Source organism: Serpula lacrymans (assembly GCF_000218685.1).
Source record: "Serpula lacrymans var. lacrymans S7.9 unplaced genomic scaffold SERLAscaffold_4, whole genome shotgun sequence".
Classification (NCBI taxonomy): Eukaryota; Fungi; Basidiomycota; class Agaricomycetes; order Boletales; family Serpulaceae; genus Serpula; species Serpula lacrymans.
Window position 1 is genome coordinate 2,393,664 of NW_006763293.1, and position 21,263 is coordinate 2,414,926.

At 47.8% G+C, this 21,263-nt stretch overlaps 6 protein-coding genes across 6 annotated transcripts; 2 read left to right on the top strand and 4 right to left on the bottom strand.

Annotated features, from left to right (window-relative positions):
- Nucleotides 1-43: 43 nt before the first annotated feature.
- SERLADRAFT_383585 (uncharacterized protein) lies at nt 44-1,018 on the bottom strand (the record flags this gene model as incomplete). The annotated part of the gene is made up of 5 exons (XM_007315917.1): nt 44-269; nt 333-393; nt 446-597; nt 652-804; nt 871-1,018. The coding sequence occupies 5 exons, from the start codon at nt 983-985 to the stop codon at nt 178-180; spliced, it is 573 nt and encodes a 190-aa protein (XP_007315979.1).
- Nucleotides 1,019-1,864: 846 nt separating this feature from the next.
- Nucleotides 1,865-4,193, bottom strand: SERLADRAFT_462093 (uncharacterized protein; the record flags this gene model as incomplete). The annotated part of the gene is made up of 8 exons (XM_007315918.1): nt 1,865-2,288; nt 2,338-2,409; nt 2,464-2,889; nt 2,951-3,133; nt 3,187-3,435; nt 3,497-3,625; nt 3,683-3,859; nt 4,063-4,193. The coding sequence occupies 8 exons, from the start codon at nt 4,170-4,172 to the stop codon at nt 2,084-2,086; spliced, it is 1,551 nt and encodes a 516-aa protein (XP_007315980.1).
- Nucleotides 4,194-4,776: 583 nt separating this feature from the next.
- SERLADRAFT_447110 (uncharacterized protein) lies at nt 4,777-5,588 on the bottom strand (the record flags this gene model as incomplete). Its single annotated transcript, XM_007315919.1, has 2 exons — nt 4,777-4,872; nt 4,940-5,588. One exon carries the CDS (start codon nt 5,341-5,343, stop codon nt 4,999-5,001), a length of 345 nt encoding a protein of 114 aa, XP_007315981.1.
- A 784-nt stretch (nt 5,589-6,372) lies between these two features.
- SERLADRAFT_383593 (uncharacterized protein) lies at nt 6,373-7,296 on the top strand (the record flags this gene model as incomplete). The annotated part of the gene is made up of 2 exons (XM_007315920.1): nt 6,373-6,601; nt 6,667-7,296. One exon carries the CDS (start codon nt 7,036-7,038, stop codon nt 7,228-7,230), a length of 195 nt encoding a protein of 64 aa, XP_007315982.1.
- A 1,163-nt stretch (nt 7,297-8,459) lies between these two features.
- Nucleotides 8,460-8,938, top strand: SERLADRAFT_462097 (uncharacterized protein; the record flags this gene model as incomplete). Its single annotated transcript, XM_007315921.1, has 1 exon — nt 8,460-8,938. A coding segment is annotated over one exon (429 nt), but the record flags the coding sequence as incomplete, so codon positions are not given.
- Nucleotides 8,939-10,310: 1,372 nt separating this feature from the next.
- On the bottom strand, nt 10,311-13,604 carry SERLADRAFT_462103 (uncharacterized protein; the record flags this gene model as incomplete). The annotated part of the gene is made up of 2 exons (XM_007315922.1): nt 10,311-12,444; nt 12,501-13,604. The coding sequence occupies 2 exons, from the start codon at nt 13,556-13,558 to the stop codon at nt 11,157-11,159; spliced, it is 2,346 nt and encodes a 781-aa protein (XP_007315984.1).
- Nucleotides 13,605-21,263: the final 7,659 nt, after the last annotated feature.

A 21,263-nucleotide genomic window follows, 5' to 3' on the forward strand; every position in this document is an offset into this window, starting at 1 on the left:
TACGTAATCAGACTGAGCTGACATTACAACAACTGGCTTTTGCGCTAAGCAGGGAGACTAGTCATATTTCTCTATAGACACAGAAAGACAAGCGACCGGATGAAATATCGTACAATTGCAGGCCTGTAAATATACTTAATTGATATGAAGATAAAAATGCATCGATAGCGTCAGGAGTTAAAATTCGCGTGATTGGGCTGCATTCCACCACTTTCTCGCATCAGCATCTGATAGAGGTGGCGTGAAATATCGACACCGCGACTTAAAGGCTGATGTGACGGGTTGGAGTAATTAATAAACCCACGTTGACAATAAAGGAGAACACCACCCACCATCGAGTGATCGTTGTCGTACAATCTTCTCAACCGTCAATTCATTATGAACTTGGTTTCGCTTCATCAAGTACATGAGATGCAGGTGATTGTGACAAGAATGATGGACATACCTTGACTTGGTCGGCAAACAAAGCTGCTTGTATTTTGCGCTGAGCTCGTGGGTCCTCTTTTAGGTCGTTAACAGCACCACGTTTTTCCTGCATTGATCGGTCAACGACGCCATCACAGTATTCTATAATTTCTGTCCGTCTCTTCCAGTTCTCTAAAAAATGATGTAGCTCGTCATGAAGACAGGAAAGGAGATGACAAAACATACCAACTAGCTCCTTCCACAGGTACGCACATGCCTGATCTTGAATATTTCCCTTACCAGCAGTACCTTCTCGATCCCTATCACGGAACTGAGCGTTTGAGCGATTCAACCGCATGTTGATGGTATCGTCAAGTCTGCGGTACTCTTTCAGCAGATCTATGAGGGCGAAACAGCCATTAAAATGGAGACCGCATTAGAAAAGCCAGCTCCGCCGATACCCACCTTTGAACAGACTTAAGTTATGGCATGTTGACTGTGATACATGAACGAGTTGCGATGTCAGTGAGGGTGCTTGCACTGCTAGACTGCCCAATGGTGGTGGTGGTTTGGGTGCCATCGGGAACATGCCGAAAGGGTGCAACTGCGCCATCCTATTGGCCGGTTGATCGCCCGAGCCTCCGTAATGCCCGTCACTCAACGCATCCTAAAAAGGAAGTTGCGGTGGTTTGAGGAACTTATCAGATTTTGGCAAGTGTAGCGGACTTGTTAAGCGCTCTAGCGTTCGGAACACCTTCGATCCAGCCATGCCCTATAATTGTTTGCATTTATCGCTACCAATAGCGAAGGCGCTCTGAAGGCGCTGTATACCGCTAATAGTCCAGCTGTACTAACACAACTTCTATGAGGGTCCAGGCTGTTCAGGGCTTTTACACCTCGGCCACATCCATCTGAGATGCAGTCTCAACCAGGCTTCAACTTGCAGCTTCATCATGATCCACCGTTTGCGGACTCTCTCGCCCGTCTTACCCAGATTTTACTTCAATTGTTAGCTCCATGATTCCTTGCTCTATTTTAGTCTGTTACAGTCTCAAATCACCTTTCTATAGCCCAATGACGCGGCTGAGTGAACTCTAGCGATGGGGTTACTTGGTGGCTCAACACGACATTCTACTGATGCCGCTCTGTCCCGAGATGAAGGCCCAAATATAACTTACCCCCACGATAAGCATGGCATCATTTACCTGGATGCCCATGCATCAGAGTCCAGCTCAAGCTTTCAAGTGTGTCCCAAACTTTAATTGTTCTCAAAGCGCTTGCAGGGTACCACAACCCTCTTATGGCGTGTCAAACTTGCATTTTCGCAGCATGGTCATCAATATCATCAATCCGTGTAACAATAGCTTGCTCACCATGAATGCATGATGTTCCTGGGCGCTGCGAAACAGCCAGTCTCTTGCTATAATAATAATGTGGAGGCTGGGTCTGAGCACAAGTATGTTGGAAAATCCATTTCGAGAAAAATGTTAGATACAGTTGATCAAAATTTACAGATACGGTCTCCTGGTAACAAACCGAATACAATACAACTATTATCGAAACATATCCATAGTTCCATATAACCAAGAAAAATAGGTGAAGGCAGGCATAACAGCGTCCATAATAATAAAAATGAAGTCAATATCGTAGTCCAGCTACTCATCCTCTGATATGGTCATCAAGTCTTAGAACTACCTTCGAGATCCCATGGCCGCACAGATTCAAAATCAGAAGGATCCTCGGGCTGCTGTCCAACTTTATGTTTCCGCTTTGATTGCCGTGGGACATAGCCATGTTCCTCGACCATGTGTCTGTGCCTCCTGGCAGGATCTTTGAAAGACATACCGCACCCGTACCGGCATTCATGTGGAGTTGACCCGGTACTGATAACGAGCGTCAGTAGAAGCCTCATCACAGCGTGAATCTACGTACTGTCCATGCATGTGCGTGTCTAACGATGTTTTCTGTGGGAAACCTTTTGCACAGACGCTGCAAACATACGGTCTGGTATTTCGCGTCATTAGTCACGAACACGGGGCGATGATGTCAAGTACTCACTTGTATTTTAGATGTGTTGTCTCGACGTGTCGTTTCACGAGTTGCTTTTTGGACGTGTAGTTGCAGGTGACTGGTCGACCCGAGTCTGTTACGACCCATGTACATAACCATTTTCTGCCTGAGCCGTTGAACGACAAAGTCTGGTGAGCATATTGCTCCCATTCTCCCCCACCTTCACTTTTTGGGGACGTCCTCCTAGTCGTAGGGGGAACGGCTGAACTCTCACTCGTTGTGTCTGATGGTGGGCTACTATCGTTTAACTCCTCGTGGCTATGCCAGTCGCTGCGGGGAGAACTGTTGATGCGTTTGTTAGGTGGCGGGTCATCATGGCGCGAGTTAGACTGCGCGGCAGGCCCGCCGGGTCCGTATCTGGACGATTGAAGGTATGATGGTGATTGCGAGTCACCGCGTGATATTTGAATACGACTTGATTGACCATAGAAAACGATCAGCACAACGATTAGTGCGAAAGGGTCTAATAGCGTACTTGAGAGGTTCAATGATTCTATTCAGTGTAGACGCTGGGGGATTTCTATATCGAAAATATACATTATTGTAAAGTGAGCTTTTTGGCTGGTTGAAAGTGACGTACTCTAGGTCAGGCGATGGACTCCTTTTCTGTGGTATAGAGGCAGGTAAATGGTGATCATGGCGAGAAAGCGCTCTTGGACTGATAAAATTGACTAAGTTCGAACTTTGCACAGAGCGGGGAACTGGACTTACGGTGTCCTCGGGGGCACCGGTTCTCGCGGAGGAGTAGACGCCGTTGAACTCGGGTTGGGGGATTCTTTGTTATAGTTGACGTAAATCAATGGACGGTGGCTCATTTGGGAAGCAGCTTGAAAACTCGGCCACATGTATGTTGCTGTGGGAGAGTTGAATACTGACAAAGAGGGGGGGTAAGATGAACCAGGTCGGTGATTGTCACCGTGGCGTAGTGGCTCATTGTGGTTAGGTTGTGGGGAGTGAATTCTGGCGGATGGGATCAGTAAGTACATGATTACATACGCAAGTATAAAACCATCTCGATTACCTATCATGGGGGATAGTTCTAGCGTTGGATGGATCTCCCGGCTTCCACGATTTAGGGAGGGTGGAAGCGCCACCTTGTGTGGAGGCGCACATTTCAGAAGGTAAATACAACGAGGCATCTTTGTTTCGTCTAGTAGAATGCACGTCTCGATTACAGGAGAACGTCAAGAATAAACGTGGCGTTTACCTGGAAGATTTAAGGGTGCGCTCCAGTACCTCTGCTCTTGCCTTTGCTTGGGCAGGACTATCGCCAGGGGCTAACGCCCTGCTACGGTCACGATAATCCCAATCCCCGCTAGCCGTACACTGATAGGACCTATGACGTCCTTGCATCTCTGGTTCGTCTTCTGGATGGTCTGACACCCTGGAGAAATGAAAAGAAGTGGCGTCAGTGGCGAGCTTGCTAACAGTAGATCAGATATTATAATGAGGGGACGCATCGAGTGATCACGATAGCGATCGCTACTTGCAGAAAGCAGCTATCGAGGCGGGCACTCTAGCCAATGAGGTAGAAACACAAAAGCCCATCGGCCTCAGGGGTGATTCTTGAAGGAGCGAGATACTTGCCACAAGTGTTTCTTCCTTTTATCAAAGTTCTGTTCTTCGGTTCCGTCTGGTAGTGGTGGCGAGGTTGTGACTGATGGCATAGAGGTATGAGGGGATATGGAATGGGGCATAAAAGTTTCTCTAATAGTACGGGGTTTACTTTCGAAAGGTAGGGGTTTAAAAGCAGAATGAGAAGCTATCCGGAGGAAGTCAGAGATGTGAGGCAACTACGCGATCAACAGCTATATCCAGTTTTTCCCAGTATTGACATGGCATCTTGCCGGAGATCTAGAAGTCTTCTTCTGTCCTGTACGTTTGAACTGAACCCCGACGTTTTGCTGAAGAGACAACAGAGACATAGCCCTTTACCAAAAAGATGCACGAGTCCATTATGTGGGAAATTAGGCTGAGGGGGGCCGGGATACAGCGCACGCCGCCGCCAAACGTATCAAACAGATCCAATGTGGGTCCAAAGGCATATCGATCAAACGGCAACCGAAAGCTCTTACGTACCACTCGTCCGTCTGCACAAAACAGGTAGAGAAGAGGGGATGCCTGATCCTTGAAGCAAGGATCTCATTTGCGTACTTCGAACTTTGTAGTGTGGACGAGAACATCATGACCTCGGTGAATCTCGGTTTAATCACGTGTCGGTAAAGACAATTTCCAAAAATCCGAGCTGTTTAGCGGAATATTAATTAAGGAAACCTCATTATCTTGCGGTACGAGACTAGGGTGATTAAAACGACCAACGATTCATCGATGCACTTCAAGGTGTAGGTACGAACGGGTACACTGGTAGTACAAAAATAAATTAATACGACATCAGGCCTGACGGAACACCGCATTTGAAATAATTAGCTGTGTCTTAGTGGCTGAGGCAACGACCACGACTTACCATAAATAATACAATGGCAAAAACGACCGCTCAAGCTCTCCATAAAGGCCTCCGCGCCATCACAGATTCATAGAATACAGGGGCGAATCGTCGGATGCGGTGGACCCACCTTCACCCGACAGACCGATTTTCGAGGTTACAATATCCGCCTTGCCATGAAATCTCAGTAAGCCTATTACTTCTGCCGCGGGATGTGTTTTTGGCATCAAACTCTTCGAAGGCTGTCGCAAGGGTTTCATGGGCCTCATAGCACGCTTGCCCAGACTGCCGTCAGTGGCAACAGTGCTTATCACTCCTCCTTGATCTTCGATCCTCATCTCAACGTCCGAATCCTCATCTGATATAGTACCCTTTTCAGTTTCTCGATCAAAGTCAGAGCGCCTCCGTTTGCTAGGTGATGGCATGGGGGAATAACCACCACGTGGAGCGGAGGAGAATACATCTCGAATAGCATCGTTCGCGGGAAGGGGCGATACGACTGATGTGAGACGAGCAGGTTTCTCTGGAGACGAATAAGGGGTGGTAGGAGGAGCAGATGGAGTTTCGTTGCGATAGCCCTCCAGAACGTCTGCAAGTCGCGTCCGCAGGCGTGTCAAACGCGTTCTACACCCACAAAATAACCGAACTAAAGTAACTCACTCTTTCTGGCGCGTAAAGCCGCGTTGCGGATGCTTGCAGTCAGATCAGCAGGTAAACTATAGCATTATGTTTAACCAAGTCTTCCCACTTTCATTTGCTCAGGATACTCACTCATCAGATCTCTGTACCTCCGAGGAGAGCATAGACACGTGCGCATGCTCTGTTAATGTACGTTTCGCGGGAGACGACAACATGATTTGGTCGCGGAGGAAAGACGAAGGCGACCATCTAACGCGTGCGCTAACGAGAATGATTTACGGATAGCACGTGACTAGTGCCCAATCACGCATCAGACATATATCCAACATTATCCTCCTTGTTCTTTTCGCGGTTGCGACAACTGTTCACAGCATTCAGCTCAAGTTTATGATGCCCGGTGTGCATACTTCCAAGCACTCTGTGAAGAATAAACATGCTAGAAAGCTTGAAAATGGTACGCTTTGTACAGCCTGGTAGGCTATTAAAACAGTGCGTTTTGATACCATCACTAGGACATAAACGTTAACAAATGTATGCATTTATATTCAATATACGACAGCGACGGTCGTCATATCGAATTTGGCTAGGAGCTTACACCAAGCGATGAGCTCCATAACAAAAAATTCTTACAGAGAGCAAATGCACGCACCGGTGAATAATTGAATGACCGGATATACAGCTTGTTCAAGAAAACGGGAAATTGAAAGCACCGTATAAGAAAGCAATAACTAGATAGAGTGTCTCAAGTTTATCTCGTGGAGAGAACCATCAAATTTTGGAAAATGCAGAGGGGCCACATGTTTAATTGGTGCATTGCAGGCAACTGGGTCATGACGTGAAGGGTCGATCAATACAACCCGTCTCTGACGGCTGTAGCTCGCTCGACAAAAGACAAATAAGTGAATTACGTTACGAAGCGACTATGCCGCGGCGGTCGACCAGGTAGCACCCTGCATCGGGCGCCGTGAGGGACAATAATAATCGCTCCCATCGTGATGTTCAAGTTCAGATAAACAGCGCCCATATTGTAGCGAAGCTCGAGATCTGCGAGGCGGGGAAATCCCAAACGTTACCAAATGAAAAGGTACGAAACTCAAAATGGAACTCACGCGATTGCAGTGGACTGAAACCGTGTCCTTGACAGGGACGACTGAAGATATTGACGAAAGGTAATTCAGTGGCATGCCGTGACATCAATGACTACGTGATAGCGCAGCACTGCTAGATGCGGAGAAGAAGTCGTGAACCGCCGGCCTGATTGTTAGGCACGTTTTTGTGACGATATTCCGGGGTAAGGCCTAAGGAACAGAACAGAACCTGTCAAGATAGGCCAAGAGATATCCTACAGGCTTCATAACGCATTGGTTGAATAATGCATTGGATGCACACTGCGGTGAGGTCGGGAATGGGGTGGATGATGGTGCGCTCGTAAGAGATGAATGGAGATGACGGCGTCGATGATTATACAAAGATCATTGATGTCGGATGCCTACCTAACTAACACAGGACGGAGAGGTTATCTCAATGACATTGCATTTCGCACGGATGCTAGGAAGGGATCGGCAACTGCCACTCGCAGCACTGCGCAGATAGAGAAATGTTTATATTATAAGAACTGCGGCTGGGTGGGCTGGGAGAGAGAAGGACGGCAGTGGTGCAAATATAGAAGCTGAGGATAAGAATGGGTGCATGGAGAGACGTCAAGTCGCACGAAGGATTCGGTGCTGAGTCAGAGGTGGATGGAACAAAGTGCTGAATGAAACGTGGATTAGCAAATGATTAAAGATAAGGAAGTGGGTGCAGGTGTATTAGCGAGCAAGACGTGAGTGGTAGTCATAGAGTGGGTTGTACTTACGAGCTTACGCAGCAGTGGGGGAGGGTGGATGCGGTGGGAGAACACGGGGACCGAACGCCCAGAACAGGGATGATGGACATGCGCGGCACGAGGACGAGGACGTTAAAATAGTCGAGTGGCAGACACGGTCGGCGATACGGCAGAGCACGTGACGAGGTGGCGGGCGAGGAGTGTGGGTGTGTGACACGGGTGCGGACACGGCCAGCCAACGCCTTTCCACACAGTGTCTCTCGTTCACTGCAACGTCCAGCGTTCGCACACGCAGCTCATCGCGAGCGCCAGCTGGCGACATACGCCCCCCCACTCCATACCCCGCCTTTCCCCTTTCTCTTTCTCTTTCCTACACGATGCCCAGCAGCTTTTCCCATTTCCCTATATGCGCTTTTCTCTTCTTAAAATGTCTTCTTTCCTCCGCTGCTGCTCAGCAAATCTCAACAAATACCCCAGTCCCTCCACTCCAGTGGCTCAACATCACCACCCTCCTCAGCGGTCCTTCAGCCCCACCCCTCAAAGACGCATCAATAGGCTACGATGATACAACTCGCTCCGTAATCATATTCGGTGGCCAATCTTCCAGCGGTATCCCAACTTCTCAAACCTTCCTGTACGTAACTTTTCACGCCCATGTCCCTTCTCCTTCTTTGATTTATCATCAATCGTGTTCAATCTAGTCTAAACCTCGAAACTATGCTGTGGTCAACCCCTACTCCACAGGCAGATCTTCCACAGAACGAACCTCCTGCCAGATACATGGCCATCAGCGGCGAGGATTTCTCTTCAAGCTAGTACGCATATATCCATATATATCATATCATATCCTGTATGCTCACCTTCTCTCCAGTCGCCAAGGTCATTTGGTCATAGGTGGCCAGGGCGCTAATTCGGAAGCTCTGGATGATGCTTGGGTCAGTCACGTATTTTATCAGCTCGCATGTATCCGAAAACTAATCATCGTGTAGGAATTTGATTTTATCAATCAATTTTGGTCGCAGGTTAGCATCTCGCCAGGAGGTAGTCCTCCTCCTCGATGGGGCGCTTCCGGTGGTCGGGACATTCGATCACAATTTAATGCCGCTTCGACGAATAACACTTTTTATATGGCGGGAGGCACTGATGGTACCAACATGTACAATCTTTCCGACGTTTGGGAATTTCAGATAACTGGGACGCTATCGTCAAATTTGGCAAACGATCTTTATGGAAGCTGGACAAGCCAAACAGTCGGCAATGCACCAGGAAAGGTGGATCAGGCGGCAACCGTAGTATATACTTCTGTCGTCTCCGTAGGAGGTTGTGATACTCCTAATGACTCCAACGAATCATGCGCAGAACCAGATTCTTATGTCGTTGACCCGGGCGATAATTCTGAGATTTCGCCACCTGCATGTCCGGCTCCTCGTTTTGGCGGGACAGTAGTGCCAAATCTCAGCACCTTTTCAGGGAATTATCCGACGCAAGTTTTCCTCTTTCTTGGCACTTTCAATTCTACATATTGGAACGACCAGGGAGGTTCACAAAAGGGCGAAGTAGACGTCCTAGATATTCAAACTGGCGCCTGGAGCCGAATTCTACCCGCTGGGGACCCGGGAACAATAGGTGTCCCTGCATACCCATCACCGCGAGAGGGCGCTGCTGCTATATCGTACACTCAAGCTTTGGTTGGTACATCACGGGGTTTTGCATCCGATACACTCGTATTCGGTGGACGAGATGAATCTGGAAATTATCTCAATGAAGTCTGGATACTTAGGGCCTACAATGGCTCCATCACTCAGACAAATGGATCATGGGGCGCTCCAGATGGTCAACTTCAAACAGGTGTGAACGCCGATGGTGCAGGCGTCACTAATCAATACATGACACAGTGTGCTGTACAACTTTTGCAACCCACCACATCGGGCTCAGGTACCCCAGGTCCCACTTCTACCACCTCTCCAGGTTCACAGTCTTTTCAGGCCTATGACGTTTCCTTCGCCCACAAACTCCTTGCTCCCCTTTCTATTGCCCTTCTCCTCCCAGCTGTTTTGCTTTTTCGGATGGCCCTGCCCTCGGCTCAAGTTAATCGCCCTGCGGATCGTAATATCGCGTTGTTTTATCTTTCCGCGGTCATAGCGGTCATGGCTTACGGAACAGGCTTGGGCGGTTTGATATCGTCCTTTACTTCTCTTTCAACTTCTACGACTCTGTCGAAACGCGCAACTTCAGGGGTCGTATTGCGCACTGGACATGGCGATGCTGGTCTTGCACTCGTCATCACGCTCTACGCAATAGTACCATTTATATATGTTCTCTCTATGTTCTGCTGTTCTACACGAGGCAAAAACCATGTGCCAGAAAATTCCGAATGCACAACTTATCGTGCTAATTCGACCGATACGGCTGAAAAATTGGCAGCTTTTAGTACGACTCAGTCTCTTTATCCACCAGCTTCGCCTTCATCGCCACGAGCCCGACTGCATTCTTGGGGTGGTTCGAGTCTTTTATGGCCTGGCCGGCGTAGTCGTGAAGGAAGAGTATCTACCGACAGCGAATCTGTCAGCTCTGCTGGGCCCCAGCGAGCATTTGAAGTTGTCAACCGACCAGCACGTACTCGTCGTGCTAGTACAAATGGTCTCTCAAATACGGACGCGTATCAACGAGTTCCTGTTGCTCCCAGGAGTTTAGGGGATGTCGATTGGATGGACCGGCGTCGCAGTCTGAACGCAGTAGTAAGTTTTGATATCCTAATATTAAATACAGTATTTGACGCTCATTACTCTATCTTTTCTCTTACTCGTAGAATGAGCTTGATTTTGCTGCTAATCAAGCGCAGAGAACCCATGGAGGAGCTTCTACTCCTGTTGCCACTGACATGTTGAGCACTCGCGCTCTTATGCCCACGCCAACTTTTATTGCTCCAAGATATGAAATGCCCTCGACATTTGACCTATGTCTGCGCATACTATTCCACGCCCTCATGCTGGCATTATGCATATTATCGCTCATAGCCCTGTGGTACCGCGCACCGAAAGCTCTTTTTGCTGTGTTCCTTATCTGGACACTGCTGTTTTACTGCATATTATTTGCACTCGCATGGCATGGCCGGCCAAGAAAATCTGCTCTTACGTCAATTATTGCTCGGCTTCGCGCTGAGCCACCCCAGCCCACAGCCTCGCCAGGAACACCTACCTCCCGTCCCCTATCGATGACCGGTACCGACCAGTATCCTTTCCCTACTGAGAACCGAGGTCCCTATCTTCACCAACCTCCCTACCGCCAAGCCGGGCACGATGACCTATCTACATCCCAAGGAGGGCCTCGCAGTGTGGAAACTGATGACGATGATGACGATGAAGATGAGGATACGAGGCAGCGAAGGATTGAAGAGGAGATGGGCAGGCGAGAAGTTTCTATCGTCACAGTACCAAAGCGCAGGTTGTGGATTACCAACCCATCATGATCGTCGTCTTTTGTGTTGTGCTCGTCTGTTTGTTATCCGCACAGTCATCCTGTACTCGTTTACCTTTTCCCTACCATATTTTTCACTCTCTTTAATTTTGATAACAGCATCCACGGATTCATTCTGCAATTTTTCACGGTATTTTTTTCGAGTAGATCTATCTGGACATTTCATCTCGATTGTACCGATGTATTTCTGTATGCAAAGGACATTAAAAGGAATGACTATTGTTAAGACCAGTGTCCAGGAGTGTCCGACTAGAAGGATATTCCACAAGAAATGTATAAAAAGATCTAATACCCAATTTAACCTGTTTCTGTTCCCTCCACCGCAACATCACGCCGCCATCGGTCTACAAGACCGAACTTCGCGTTCTCAGGGGGTGGTGAAGGCATTGGAGCAGGTGGTGCCATCATCATGGGGGGAGGTGCCATGGGTGGTGCGAAGAATCCAGAGCCCATCATAGCCGGATTACCGAAAAACATGCTGTTTGTGAATTGAGCTTGTAACATCATTTGTTGTTGCTGGGCTTGAGCTAGCATCTGATACTGAGTCCGTCGTTGGTGTTCGGGGTGGAAGGCCAGAGGTTTGTCGTCGTCATCGTCACCAGCAAGAGGAAGCGACGTCTGCGACTCGAATGGTACCCGAGATGCACGTAGGCCGAGAGGTTTGTCATCTTCGTCCTCGGCATCGAAGTTGATGTTCAGTTTCGCTTTGCTGAGGACCATCGAGAGTGGCTTATCTTCGTCTTCATCATCCGAAGGTTGTCTGTGGAGAGGAAGCATCGTAGCTCTCTTAGCTACCCGCTCCACTGCTGCGGCCAAAGGAAGATCTTCTTCGCTATCTTCGTCATTATTGTGAGAGCCTACTCCGGCCATGGGGGCTTGGGAGTTTGGGAATCTAAGCCCTACTCCCGGTGTGCGACGGGGTTTATTATCGTCCTCGTCCGAAGACTCAGCTACCCAACGATCGGCAGCGGTCTCAGAACGGCTGCGGCCACCCGTATTTCGACCAGCTTCAGCGGCATCACTGACATCGCTCTCGCTCTCGTCGTCGTCGTAATCACCGACAGGGAGTGGTGCTCTCCTCAAAACGGGTTTCTGTATAGCGGGCAAGGTGGGAGGATCAGCGCTAACTCTTGCTTCCACCGTGTCAGGTTCGGCTTCTTGCTCAGGCTCGGGACTCGGTTCGGGCTCTGGTGCCTTCTTTTTACCCTTGGATTTCCCTTTGCGTTTTTTGCTTTTTTCAGCCTCTTCATACTCCCGTTTGCGTCGAGCTTCCTCATCAAGTTTCTCTTGTTTCTCGATCTCTCGAAGTCTGACCATCTCTTGCTCCCATACTGTGTCAACTCCGAATACGGAACGACTCTTTGACATTTTTGGATCTCCTGGCATGCCTAATAACGTGGTAGGTCTCCCTTCCTTGTCATTGAACTCAAGAAGGGGCTTAGCGTTAGCAGAATTACGCCTTGCTAAGTTTGCTTCCAGATTCGTTGAGACTGGCCTCTGAAGTGAGGCTGGGTCAATTAAAGTGCTTGAGCGCCGAATTTGTCCCCGAGCCATCATAGATGGCCTATCATCGCCAGTAAAAACACTGAAAAAAATGGGTTTTATTTTAATCATTAGCTCTCATAATATAAATGTACTTACCGTTGCTTCTGTCTCATGTTCGCCTTGCGTGCTTCAAGGTTATCGATTAAGCTCCTTCCGTACAATTTACCCGCAGGGCGCGCTAACAATTCTGCCTCTGTAGGAGGGGGTGCTGGTGGTAGTAGCATAGATGCAGGAGCAAGTGATTCTGCCTTCTCTATAACAATCGGGGGAGGCTCGAAAAACTGAGCTTGTTCGCCTTCTTCTGTAGCGCGAGGAAGAGCATTGTCGATGTCAGTGTATGCGATATCCCTCTGACCACCGACGACAAGAGTATTTCTGAATGCCAACTGAGATAAAGAAAGACTGGAACGGGGGTTGGGCGTGAAAGAATTTGAAGCGATAGGAGCGGAAGGCGGCTCATATGCCGATAGCGTCATTGAAGCACGGCGCATAGTGCGAGCCCCAGGAGGCATTGGCCGTCCCTCGGATGACACGAGGAATCCCTCTCTCGTCTGAGGAGATGGGGGCTTAGGTGCTGCCACGCTTACAGCTTGCAATGGACTAGGCATGACGAGGACTTTGGGCCTTAAGAGTTCCAATGTAGAATAGGGACGATCCCGACCTCCCTGTTGCCTGAAAGATTCTTCCCCATCATAATCATTTTCAAGCATCATTCGGGTACCCATGGATGCAATAGACATGGTACGACCGCGAGCTTTGGGGTCGAAACGGGAAGAACGAGATGGAGATGGCGGCCTTACAGCAAAAGCGTTTTCTTCAGCAAGCATATTCTTGGATGCCATAGTGCCCATTGTGGCGTTGGACATGGTGCGACCACGGGCTTTGGGATCAAATCGAGACGCACGATCCGGAGATGGAGGTCTGACAGCGAATGGATTAGACTCCTCTTCATTATCGGTATTGTTGAGTAGAGCCTTTGAACCAAAGCTAGCGTCTGAATAGTTACGAGAACGGCCATTGTTCAGATCTAGACGAGAGGAGCGTGAGGAAGGTCTTAGGGCGTCTTCAGGCGCTGGAGAAGCCGAGCGAACAGAACCCGTTGGGAAAGGTACGGAATGGAGAGGAGGTGTCACGGCGAGAGTTTCAATGAGCATATGCGTTGAAGCGCGACGACGTTGAAGTGGTGGCTGCGGTGGTTGTATCTCTGCTAGATCAAGTGCAGATCCCAAAGAGCGTCGATGCATTTCAGAGCCTGGTTGCGCTTCTAAGAATGCACCTCCCACTCCAAAGTCGCTAAGAGCACCCATACTCGGGGATCGAGCTGTTCGTCCCCTGAATCCCTCACCTTGAACGCTCCGTGGAGGTTGGACAACCGCAACAGGATGGGGGTTAGGAAGTATCTCAGATTGTGCTTTTGCCTTGCCTTTGCCCTTGCCCTTCTCCTTTGGTAGGAAGGCATCAAGCCCCCATGAAGTCAGGTCAACATCTAGCCGCTCCTCCTCCTCTTCTTCTTCATCTGTCTCGCCAAATGGATTACGCAGAGCATCGATAGAACCCCTTGATTTCCTTGGACCCAGGACTGACTCTCTACCACCAAGGCTTCCCGATTCACTCGGAACAGAAACGCCTAAATAATCGGTGCTCCGGCGAGGAATGTCTGCAGAGTGAACATCATTGTTGCGGCGTAAATGAGCAAAGATTGCACTTTCGTGGGCCGAACGGTTGGGTGCATTGGGGTTTGTAGAGTCATTATCGTATTCTGTACAGCGGGAAGTCAGTGTGCCATCCGCCTTGGAGTGAAACTACCTCATGCCTACCGAGTAGGGCTGCTGCTAGCTGAAGCCGAGAGAAGGGCGCAGCCATTTGGAGTATTAATCAGAGTGAATATCGACAATGAACAAAGGATTGTCTTAATGTTGTAGGAGAGAATGGCAACAGGAATGATGTGGGTGGTGTAGGGCTGGTATAAGTCTGAGAAATGGCAGTACTTGGCCCATCACATGAAGGCAGCTATTGGCCGCCCACTTTATACCACGCCACGTGGAAGACCTAATAATTATGTGTCTCAACCTTGGCAGTTGCAAGTCTTGCTGTAAGTCACCCAAAAGCTCAGTGAATGTCATCTTTACATTTTATTTTATCTCCAAGTACAATCCCTTAGACTGTCTCAAGAAACCCCAGTTTCACAGAAAAGATACATGATAATAGACTATCCAGACATCCAGCAGCCTTATAGTTCATCATGCACAACATTATCCTCGTCATCAATCTCTTCGATACTGATAGAAATCTTGTCTTTCAGATCGTCTGGGATCTCGACGTAAGGCTTCCCATCGTCTTGTGAGCTGGCTGGGTCAACTGGAAGTTTTGGGTCAACTGGAGGCGCTGGCTTCACGGTGCTATCCGTGGGAGCTGTTTCCGAGACACCAAGGGACCGCCTCAGAACTCGGTCAATGTGATTTAAGAAGCTACAACAGCTTCTTCAGCACACAATTACTTGTTCAAAGGTAAATTTGGCTTACCTGTTTGAGTTGGGCACTTCGAAACCAGAACGTACAAGAGCACCATCTATAAGGATGGAAGCCACTTCCTTCAGCTCAAGTTCCGCCTCTGTGTCTTCTTCTGAATAGACATGTTGGACGCGACGAAGTAGCCCTTCGATCAACGGTGAACGTGGGTTGATCTCCAAAACCTTTTGCTTCTTAGCAAACTCGTGCATGAAGCCCTTATCACGTTTGCCGCTCGTTGCACCTAAGCTCGAGTAAGAATTGCATCAATACATTTAGAGCAAGACTTACTCATCAGTTTCTGGAAGTTGGCGGTATATCCGAAAGTATCTGCGACCACTGCGCACGGGCTAGTCACAAGTCTGTTTGAAATGACGACTAGTAGAAGACTCAGTTCAATATCTGAAAGCCGTCAGTTTATCTGCATACCATCTCTGACAACACCCAATGCCTCGGCCTTGAGCCATTCAAGAAGAGGGGTGAATTTTTCTTTCAACAACTCCTGTTCCTCTTTTTCTGCCTTTGGGTCAAGGTCTATGACACCATGCGATTAAAACCTAGAGACTGCAGTACATCGCGCAAAGTGCATACCTTCGTCTCCAAATTCCATTCCTGCCTTGGCGACATCTTGGAAAACGATACCTCTATTTTCGAGAGACAATTAGCACCAATATGAGAAAGTGAATGTGCAATTACTTACTTCCACTTGTTAAGGTTCTGAATGAGAATTTCGTCAAGAGGTTCATTGAGTAGGAGGACTTCATATCCACGGGCATCCAATTTCTCGACGAATACACTTTGAGCGAGCTCTTCAACAGCTTTCCCCATATCAGCGAGATAGAAAATCTATACGAAGTTCAGAAGAAAAGGCCAAAGGTGGAAAATAATCTCATACCTGTTTCTGTCCCTGCTTTTTGTTCTCCAGATACTAAGGGTAATGATACTAGTTTAGTTAATAGTACCTGCAACAACGAGGTATACATACATCATCAAGCGACGTGTTGTTCCTCTGGTTCGTACTGTACCGGGCCAATGCTGTTAACTTTTGACGGTTCTTGGTATCCTCTGCAGCTCCGAGCTTGAAGACAGTGCCATAAACATTCTGAACTTCAGCAAACTTCTCTGGTTCTTCCTCTGAGATGCGTGCAAAGAGCTGAATGAGACGTCGTAGGATGACTTGCTTAATTTGTTTGAGGAATGCAGTAGATTGAAGGGTCTCACGCGAGACATTTAGAGGTAAGTCATCCGCTAGATTTGTTATACTCAGGGATAGCACAGAAATCATATGCCGATAAAACACGAACCGTCGACAATGACCCGGACCCAGCTAGCCCACTTGGGAAGACCGTCTTCACCAAGATCAGAAGTGATGAAAACATGCTTCACCAAAAGTCTGAAGTCCTTCGATACCTGGTCAATAGGTTGCTGCCAGTATGCATCCTCTCTGGAAAATTAATCATGGTAAGATTTGTCAAATTTGTACTTTTTTAAAAATACACTCACAGTCTCGACGGAACGTAAATAATGGCGCGGAAAGATACACCAGATTCAGAGTCTCCAGAAAAGTGATGCCATGCCAAAGGCTTTTGGAAGTCTTTGAAGGTGGCTTGATAAAGCAACTCGTACTCTTCGTCCGTGATAGTCTTGGCATCTCTATTATCCTTGTTAGATTTCAAACCTTGCAGGATTTACATGTGATCGCACCTCATCCAAAGAGGAGGCTGAGAGTTGAGATGCTCCCATTTCTGAACAGTGACCGTTTTCATCTTCGGGGTAGAAGGCTCTTCATCTTTAGGGTCTACTTTCTCTTCTTCTACAAGAGCTTCGTCGTCGTCCAAGTCTGCGTCAGCCTCAGTGGATGGCTCCTCCACCTCACTCAGCAACTCTTCGCTGTCATCTGGAACCTCTTCGTCCTGTTCAGTCCAAATATAGATCGGGAATGCAGACGAGAACGATGAGTGTGTGTTGCTAAAGCCAAATCAGCACATTCTCTGAATTCGTGGGGCGAAACTAAATTCTTACACCAAATTAATAAGGGTACTGGTCTGCAAATAATCCAAAGCATCGTTTTTCAAAATCAGGGTTATCTCCGTTCCATGATCGAGGGTATTTCCACGAGGGTCTGGGTAAATTTCGAACGAACCTTCATCAGCTGATGAGCTGAATACATGCTGGACCGGGGAAGGGTTCTGAGCGGATTTGGGTGGAATGGACGACACGAGTACTTGGTCGGCGACGAGGAAACTAATTGCGGTTAATACATAACAGCTTCGCAAGATTATAGCCACAGTCGTCATACCTGCTATAAAAACCAAGACCAAATGCACCGATCAAGTTACCGTTGTTCGCGCCAGTATCTTGGCCTTCTGCTCGTGCGAGGAAATCAGACGTTCCCGACTTAGCCAAAGTTCCCTGTTAACGGTATGCACGTTAGAGCTGGTTCAAGACACATTTAAAAGGCGTTACAAGATTCGTAGTCAGCTCCTCAGGGCTCATACCAATACCCGTATCTATCAACGATGAGTTTACTGTTAGAGGTCAAAGATGCAAACGACTTACCAGTGATAACAATTCGACCTCCACCTTCTTCCTCCTTCAAAGCCTTGATTGTGATGTTGAGTGGAGCAGAACCGTCCCACATGTTCTTATCCGTCAAAGCTGTAAGTCGAAGTTTCTCCAAAGCATCGTTGGCATTGGAAATTAACTCGCGAAGGAAGACGTCCCTGTAGTAGAATGAGATAATCAGAGTATATTAACAGAGTGGTATGGTAATTACCGGTGGGAGTATAAGCTGCAAGTGAAAGGTTACGTCAAAGTTGTTAACTCCAGGTTCAGCAAGAAACCAACCTGTTGACAACAATATTGCGCAGTCTTGCAACATCGCTCTACAGAGTGTCACACTAGTTATTGATTGAAAAGCTCGCAAGTGACGATCCTACTCACCTGGTAGTCATGTTTTAGTTTCGGTATATCTGTAGCGGACTCTTGCGCAAGGGTATATGAAGAGAGCAGAGAGACTGTTAACACGAGCGAGCGAAGCAGACGCATTGCTGAACCGTCAAGGCGAGCACAACCAAAGGTTTTCCGGTGGCGAAGTCTACGCAGGTATTAAAGCTTGAGTGAGCGCTTGAGATTGCGTGGTTGTAACCCAAGCGCCTTTTATTTGGGTCCAGATACACTGACGTGTCACTGTCAGTAAACTCACAAGTTTCGCGATCAGTCCTGTCTCGTGACTGACTTTGTATCACGTGTTCGCTGCAAAACGCGTGCAACACAACACTGGGCCGCAATCAATTGACGTGACTGACGTTTATTAAAGCACTGACATGAGAGACATGGCTACTACGACACTTAAACCAGCCGGGAAGAATAGCATCAGAAAAAAAATAGTAACATTCTTCGAAGTACGTATTAAGAGAAATGCCCAATAAAACTACCTTCACACTATTGCTCCCTAACGTGAACAGATAGCTTGGGGGCCGATAATCCTGACAGGTAATTCTGAACAATAATTAGTACTGTCAAGATACGGTTCTATAGATATCATCCTTACCCTTAACCACCGTTCTCTTTGTTCAGGAACGTGTTGGAACATGATATAACGTTTATCGTTCTGAAAACATAATTCATCAGACTACTGGACGTGTTAAATCAAAATGTGCGCACCTTCAATACTTTTTCCATATCTGTTATATCCACGTTCTTTGCTAGAACCTTCATGTCGACCTTACCACCGAAGGCCTCGCCCTCGTCTTCGCCTATTTCGTCGGCTTTCACACCTCCATCTGCACCTTCGCCTCCGATTTTGCCTAGTCTACCCCAGAACTCTACGAATGAGTTTTCATTAAGCATTTCACCGAACGCCTTTCGCGCTTCAGTAGTTCTCTCGCGTTGCCACTTCTCGTATTCATCTTCAAGGTGATCAGTGTTGAGACCAAGTTTAGTAACTGGTTGTGAACTTAGAAAAGACTGAAGCGGAAGATCTGAGAAAGGGGTAGCGAGAGTGGGCGAATGAGCTTCAAATAGGGTGTGCAAGCCGCTTAGGTGCTTCGTATGAAGTTGTTTCATATGGGATTGGAACAGGTGAATTTGTTGATTGATCGGGAGTGGTGAATTCGTGAAGCGAGGATCGGTCTTTAATTGAGGAAGTATAGAGTCCCAGGTGACCTGTTGAATTGAACTACGTCAGATTTGGGTCGTGTATAAATTATAGCCGTACCTGTGGATCGCGGACCGCATCCGTCAGTAACGTTCTAAGAAATGCAACATTGTGATGAGCGCCGGTGACCACGTCTTTAAAGTTGAGATGAAGATAAATGCGGCGCACCTGAATTCCCGTTCACCCTCTTCTTTGTTCAAGCCCATTTTTGATCGTCCTATATCAGCTTCCAGACGACCTAAATGAGCTTTCACCTTTCCTTCACGTTCTTTCACAGCTCTTTCCCTTCTCTCTTTACGTTTTTGTTCCATGTCCACTTCGCTGGAAGGATCATCAGGCTGCGAGTCTTGTCGATTATTTTCATCTTCTTTGCCTTTGGGTGATGAGGGGTGTTGCGCCTTGACGAATGTATTAAATAGCTCTTCACGAAGAGAAGACGATCCGACAGCATCATAACGAGAATCACCAGAGATCTTCCGCTTTATCTGCAGAAAAATACTGACATTAGCTAAGGTCCTAGGCAGCTCTAAAAGTCTCACATCTTTCCAGGCTGAATCATGTTTTACATCACCACTTTCCTTCAAGAGAATGAAGAAATCTGCTTCAGCTTTCTGAGCGGCCGCCCGCTTTTCTAACATGAAAGGTGAGCGTCTGGTGATAGGCCGAGAACCAGATAGAAGACTGACTCTCTCCTAGCTCTTTCAGATACTCTTTGAAGCGCTTTTCTCTCTCGCGATCATCTCTTCCCCAGCCCCAAAATCGTCTCTCTTTCTTCCATGTTCTCCGGAAATCAGACCAGGACGTCCTGGTACTTTTCACCTCCTCACTAAGCAAACGGTTATATTCCTCCTTTGGATTTGCTGCCTCCTTTTCTTTTTGGACGCCCTGCTGGCGTTTTTCGCGGATCCGCTCTCTGCAATATTCGTCGAACGCGTCACGACGCGCTGAGACTGAAGGGAGAAGGACGTAACGGGGATCTGATATGAAGAGTGGTAGAGAAGTATCCCAGGGGTGTAGAGGATTCACATCTTTCTCTCTCAAAAGTGTCTGGTGGAAAGGAACGGATCGATATATTAGTTCGAAATGTCAAGTAACAAAGGTAATCACTTACTTTGAATAACGCTTTCCCTTCGTCAAGAGAAAGGTCCACACGTTGGGGCATGTTCAACTGTAGTTTCTTGGCTTCTGCTAACTCTTTCTCTTTTGCAGCTCGAGCCTCCTCCTCTTGTTTCTTTTTCGCTTCTTCAGCTTCTGCTGCTAGCTGAGCAGCCGCCTCGCGCTGCCATTCCTCTTCGTCACTCCCATCGTCGTCCTCGTCGTCATCGCCTTCAGACCCTTCGTCCCCTTCCTCAGGTTCATCCTCTACCCTTGCTTTCTTAGTTATCACCACCTCTTCCAACGGAGAAATCTCATCAGCCTTCCGCTTAACCACGTCTTGTACTTCTGACTTGATACGCTGGATCTCGTGCTCTTCCATCTGTTTCAACTTTTCTGTCTCCTCGTTTCCTTCTTGTGCCTGCCTGCGCTCCATTTCCATCTGCTCATCTCGTTCAAGCAGCTCTACAGCTTCCTTGATCTCCTCTGGCACTATCCATACACTCTCTTTTTTCGCTTTATGCGTGTAGAATATATTTCCTTCAGTCGTCTCGACGCGCAGCCATTCTGTACCGGGAATGGGAGTTTTGACAAGAGGCTTCTCTTTCTTTTTTGGCGGTGCGGGGGCAGCTTGAGGAACGGCGTAGCTTAAGAATGGACGAGTGTAGGTAGACTCTTTTGTGTGTGAATTGTAGTAGTAGGGTTGTCCCGCCGGGCCTATCAGAAAATATCCATAACACGCCCGAAATCTGAGACGACTTGAGTTGCTTACCGAGATGCTCAGACCAACCAGGAGGAAGAGGAGGAACGCCAAAACCCATCGTTGACATCTTTGGCTAGTGCAGTGATGATATGGTGGAAAAACTAAACACACTTGTAGGGACACTGAGTACTAGTAGCAGTTAAGCTGTATAGAACGTAGTATGTAATCTTAAGCAAGTGCTACTTCAAGTTCGCTATTTGCCACGTTCTCACACCAGTCACTCCTTCAGGCTTACCTCGATTGTACAAAAGCAACCGTGACTCGGACTGCACCCTTGACTGCATGAAATGAAATGAACCTTTCTATTCTCCTCATCGAGCAATTTGCATAATCCA